This window comes from Rhinolophus ferrumequinum, chromosome 6, assembly GCF_004115265.2.
Source record: "Rhinolophus ferrumequinum isolate MPI-CBG mRhiFer1 chromosome 6, mRhiFer1_v1.p, whole genome shotgun sequence".
NCBI classification, from domain to species: domain Eukaryota; kingdom Metazoa; phylum Chordata; class Mammalia; order Chiroptera; family Rhinolophidae; genus Rhinolophus; species Rhinolophus ferrumequinum.
The window spans coordinates 162,405-168,404 of NC_046289.1; the positions used below are offsets into that span (position 1 = coordinate 162,405).

The window sequence follows — 6,000 nt, forward strand, 5'->3', positions numbered from 1 at the left end:
TTTCCTAAGCGAATTTCTAATATTGTTTATCTTTATTTAACATCACTATTTTGTCTCCATTTTACTTTGTATTTATCAATCACTTACATATGTGTTCCCTTCCATGAAAGTATCAAATATTTTTGTATAATTACGAATACCAAGCTTTCTCACTCAGCTTGGACTGCCAGGAAAAGGTACCAAAGGCCACGTGGCTTAAACGACAGTAATTGATTTTGACTGTTGTGGAGGCTGGAAAGTTCAAAACCAAGGCCCCGGCTGATTTAGGTCCTAGTGAAAGGTCTGACCTGGCTCGCAGTTGACCACGTTCTTACTGAGTCCTTACGTGCCTTAAATGGTGGAGGGAGATCTCTCTCCTCCTCTTCGTACAATGCTCCAAACCTCTTGGAGTTCTACCACCACATTCTGACCTCGTGTAACCTTACTTGTCTCCTCAAAGCTCTATTTTACACACCATCATTGAGCAGTAAGACTCCAACATACAAATTTGGGAGGCACCCAGTTCAATCCATAACATCCCACCTCTGGTCCCCCCAAATTCATGCCTTCCTCACATATAAAAGAGTCTGACATTACCCCCACAGCCCTAAAGCCTGACTCATTTCAGCATCAGCTCTAAGGCTAGGTCCAAAATCTCACCTAAGTATAGTCTCATGAGATATTGGTGACCTTGAGGTGTGATTCATCCTGAGGCAAAATTCCTCTCCAGCTGTGAACCTATGAAACCAGACAAGTTATGTGCTTCCTAAATGTGAAGGTGGGTCAGGCATAGGGGAGACATTTCCATTCTGAAAGGGATAAATAGGAAAGAAGGAAGGAGTGATGGATCCCCATCTGCTCTGTAACCTGCCAGGAAAATTCCATGGGACATGAAGTTTGGAGAACTGTCCTCTTTGGCTGGATGGCCCCCATTCTGTATGGAACAGGGTGATGGCCCCACTTACCAACCCCACTCAGGTGATCTCTCACTTTCTGGAGCCACTAGGGCAGTCTCACCACGGCTGTGCTGGCAGGGGTCACGCGTCACAGGCACTGCCGGGTGGGTCCCACCCAAAGGCTTTTGCTGCTGGTCGTGTCGCCTGTTCAAACCAAGGAGATGGTTAAAGTCTTTGAAACCAGCAGTCAGCCCTGATGACCTCTAAATCCTCTTTAAGGTCTTCGTTCCTTCTTTTTATCCAGTAATGCATATCCACAGCCAATTTAAACTATGATCCTGTTCTTTAGATTCCCAGGAGTCTGACAGCATTCCTTCCTTCTGCCCCACCTTCTCGTCCCTGTGTATTATTAAATGATAGTGTATCTGCTGGTATGGCCTCATCTCTACTCCCGGCTTATGCTGAGACACCTGATTAAACCAGTGAGGCATACCCATGATTTTATTTGTCAAAGGGTTTTTCAGCAACACCTTTCATGCCCTCTTCACAATCAGCTTTCTAGCTTATTGTGGAAATATGGATACGCTGACAGTTTTTCAAATCTCCAAATTCAGATTAGCATTCGATTAATACTGCGATGCTCAGTCCATCTGTCTGCCCTCACATTTTAGGAGAAGCAGCCAGGAGGAGCCAAGCCTCTCCAACACTTGGCTTAGAAATCTCCTCAGCTGAACATCCAGTTCCATTGCTCACAAGTTCTACCTTCCACATGACACAGGAAACCAGTTCAGCCAAGCTCTTCGACACTTTATAACAAGGATCACCATTCCTCAGGGACCCATAACATGCTCCTTATTTCCATCGAGCCTCAGCAGAGTGGCTTCTTAGGTCCACGTTTCAACCACCACTGTGTTCACGATGATCTATGTACCAAAACCAACGTCTGGGTGGCTTAAACAACAGAAATCTATTTTCTCACATTCTGAGGGACCAGAAGGCCAAGGTCAAGTTGCCAGATGAATCGATTACCAGTGGGAACTCATCCTGATGGGCAGACAGCTGACGTCTCACTGTAATCTCATGTGGTGGAGAGAGAGGGACATCTCTCTTTCTCTCCCTCTTCTTATAAGGCCACCAATGCTACTGTGGGGACAGAGCCCCAAAAAGCAGTTTCCAGGCTCTCGGCCTCACATAGAAGGGTGCTGGCTCAGGTAGTAAATGGCCATCGACTGATCAAATGGCCATCAGCTGTGGCTAGTTGGCCGTCAGCTGTAACCAGTGAGCCATTAGCCATGAATATAACTGCCGTGGCTAGGCTAGGAGAAGAGGCTAGCAGAAAAGAAAAAAGGGGGAGCTAGCAAGAAGATGGTGGCTGAGTCTGCAAGCGGCGCAGTGAGGGTTGAGAATTGTGTTGCTCCTGTTTCCTGTTTCTCCAACCCAGCCGCCAGCGAGAGTATAGTGGTATGACTCCCCTACCTATGGCTCCGTGGGTGTTCCTTTTTGGCCTAGCCATGTCCTGCGTTCTTGTTTGGGGAGCGGGACCAGAGACCCCGCCGGATGCCCCACACGACACTTGGCGAAGTCGGCAGGATCCCCTGCACGACAGCTACTGAATGACCTCATTTAACCATCAGTACTTCCTACAAGCCCTTCTCCCAGTACAGGCCACTGGGTCTTAGGGCTTCAATATGTGACTGGTGGGGGAGAGAATTCACTCCCTCACAAGCTCCCCAGTTATAAATACCTGTGAAGCAGGTTTCATGACCAGAGGGAATAAGTCACATTCCTGATCATCCTGACTCAGCCACAGGTGTCAGAAGGCAGAGCTAATGAGACATCCTCACACTTAGATCAGAGCCTCTCAGATGGGATTTGGGGCCCCGTGTCCAGTGCATCCTGGAAGCCAAGGACACCTCCATCTCCCCACCCTGCTCTGCACCCACCTGGGAAACAGCTTTCTCACTGCTTGGCTTGTGTTGAAGGAGTGGGAGCTCCTCTTTCTGGTGTGAGGCTGCAGGGGCACCTCCTGGGTCCAGCCAGGGGCACGGATGCCCTTCCAAGTGTGACATCACCTGAGGCTTAACAGGTTCCTGGCCTGTTGTACATTCCATTTTCCAGCTTCCTGGGAAGGAGTTGTAGTTCCTTAGACATTCAGGGATGTTATGTTCACTTATGTCTGTCCAGGTGCCTCTTACTCTTAGTGAGGTGAGATTCCCACCTCTAGTAACAGGTCAAAGATGACCTGTGAAGGTCCATCTGCTTTCTGCACCAACATTAAAGACCTTGGAAATCATCACTCCCTTTCTTAGAAGAGAACCTGGAAAAATGAAGATCAATCATGTGTCCTGAACCCGTCACAGAACTAAAATTGCAAGAACAGCCTCCACTGTGATAACTGGAAACACAGGCATATCCAGAGTGCAGGTGATTCTGCTCACCTGGGGCAGAAGCTGCTGGAGGTTCAGCTGGTAGGAGCACTTCCAGGTGAGTATTCTGAGTGGATGGAGCACACGGGTGGGCTCCTGGGGGGGAGGGGTCCTGGGGCCACACCCCACACTTCTGGGGGCTTTCCCTCCAGACACATCCAGGTTCTCCAGGGAGGATGCATGTGGGTCCCCTCATGTCCCTGACAGGGGGAGGGGAGGACGAACACTGAGAAATCCACCCAGAACTTCCCTCAGGCAGACCCTCCAGGGGAAGGACTTTTCCTGAACCCTATTTTGAGTGGTGGGCGGGAATTCTTACCTATGACAGACCTGGGGAGGGGGCACAGTTGCCAGGTTAACGGAGTCAGGAAGAGACTGTGGGTGCTGCAGGGGGAAGGGCGGGGTCACAGGGAAGTGAGCTGACCACGGGAGAGCCCTTGAGGAGGTCACAGCCAGACCCAGGGGACCACCTCACAGGTGATTAATCACAAGGATACATAACGTCACACACACACGAGCAGTCTCACCTGAGTCAGCTGACAACGGTGCTGCCTCCTCCTCCTCCAAATTCTCAGGTGTCTCCCCTCCCGCAGACATGGGTTCTCCAAAGGACGCCCACTGCAGGTGCCGTGAGTGGGCAATAGTGTGATTGGACATCATATCTGACAATCTGAGGGACAAGACTGTCCCATCTCATGGGTCCTCTGCACGTATTCCATTGTCTGAGGAATAGTAGAGCCAGGGTGTAGGTTCTTCCCAAGTCTGTGTGTTTGACACATTTCCTGGGGTTCTATTGACAAGAGAAGAGAAATCATACACAGATGCCTAGGGTCAGATTGGGGGACTGCCCATGTAGTTGGTACAGGGGACAAGGACAATTTGGGGTTCATTACTGCTAAAATCATCCACTCTGTGTGTGTCTAATTTATTCACAAGCAGAGGTAGTGCGGTCTGTGATACAACGCAGGGATTCTCAGATGTCACCTTCAATCAGAGGAAGTCAAAGGAAGTAAGAGGTCCCCAAAGCCCCCTGAGTTTCTGGACTCAGGAGTGTCAGTGCATCTGGCAGCCCCAGGAAAGGTCTCCCTGGGGTTTTATGAAACCTTTGTTTAAGGTCTCTTTGCAGTGTCATTGGGGTTTAGTGAGGCCAATTGACTATTTCCACAGATGATGTCAAAGCTTATGGTGTCACTGAGGGAGCACTGTGAGGTCAGGCACAGACATGTAACACTGGACTAGAGACGCTAGAGGTCACGCCCTGTGAGCCCAGACAGGACCCTCCCCTGCAGGGCACAGGCTGGGCTGCAGGGGGCGCTCACACCCAACCAGCAGGGGCTGCAGCCCCAGGAGCAGGTGGGGAGGGAGTGGAGGAGGGGCTTCCTCTGAGGGCCTGGGGCTTCCTTCCTCTTTAAAAAACATGTGAAACAACATTTCGGCAAGGACTCCTGAAGTGTCTGTAAAACTCCTATTCTACTAGGAGAATTTACCAAACACAATGTGCAATAAAATCAAATTTCAAATGAGTTTTCCATGACTTCAAGGTGTCTTACACCAACAATATGAATGACAAGGATGGTTTTACTAACTTAAAGAACTGGGGACACACACTAACCCGGATTGAGACATTCAGATCAAAGCCCTGAACAGGCTCAGGTGGTCTCCGTGTCATTCAAAGGGGGTTCTCAGTGAGGAGCACGTCCTGGGGGCTCGTTCCTCGGTAGGAGGGGTCTATCTGCACAGATTCAGGGACCTGGCAGGGGACACATATCCTCCATCAGGGATTAGGACTTGGACCCTCAGACGCCCACTGATCATGGTCCTGTGTCATCGAGCTTCTCTCACGTGGGCCTAGTCTTCAGCTATGAAACACTCTGCTCATGAATATGCAAATGAGCTGAGGTGGGCGGGGTTAAATACGGACATGTCTGGGCCCTGAGAGCATCGCCCCACAGCCACACGCTCCACGACTGACGTCCTGACAGCACAGCCCTCACCATGGACTGGAGATGGACAGTCCTCTTCCTGGTGGCAGTGGCGACAGGTAAGGGGCTCCCCAGTCCCTGGCTGATGAGGGGACCTGGGCCAGTCACGGGGGATCCACCCACTATTGTCTCCTCCCACAGGTGTCCACTCCGAGGTCCAGCTAGTGCAGCCTGGGGCTGAGGTGAGGAAGCCTGGGGCCTCCGTGAAGGTGTCCTGCAAGGCTTCCGGATACACCTTCACCAGTAACTATATGCACTGGGTGCGACAGGCCCCAGGACAAGGTCTTGAGTGGATGGGATGGATCTACCCTGGCAGTGGTGGCACAAGCTACGCACAGAAGTTCCAGGGCAGAGTCACCATCACCACAGACACGTCCACCAGCACAGCCTACATGGAGCTGAGCAGTCTGAGACCTGAGGACACGGCCGTGTATTACTGTGCGAGGGGCACAGTGAGACGACCCACATCCTGAGAGTGTCAGAAACCCTGAGGAGAGGGCAGCTGTGCGGGGCTGAGGAGACGACAGGGACGATGAGTCTCCTGACTTCCTCACACAGAGTCAGGACCTGAGACGAGCAGTGAGGCTCTCAGGGCCCCTCAGTCATTCAGGGAAAGGTGTCCAGGGTCCAAACATCTGCAAGGAAGAACCAGGGAAAGCCTTTCCTGAAAGGACCTGTCCTGTGTCATTGTCCTTGCAGAGGGCACATCTGGAGCCT

General features: G+C 51.1%; 1 gene segment (V, D, J or C); it reads left to right on the forward strand.

The window, feature by feature from the left end:
• Window positions 1–5,248: 5,248 nt before the first annotated feature.
• Window positions 5,249–5,756, forward strand: LOC117024137 (immunoglobulin heavy variable 1-3-like). The segment is given in 2 exon segments: window positions 5,249–5,342; window positions 5,425–5,756. Coding segments are annotated over 2 exon segments (378 nt in total).
• Window positions 5,757–6,000: the final 244 nt, after the last annotated feature.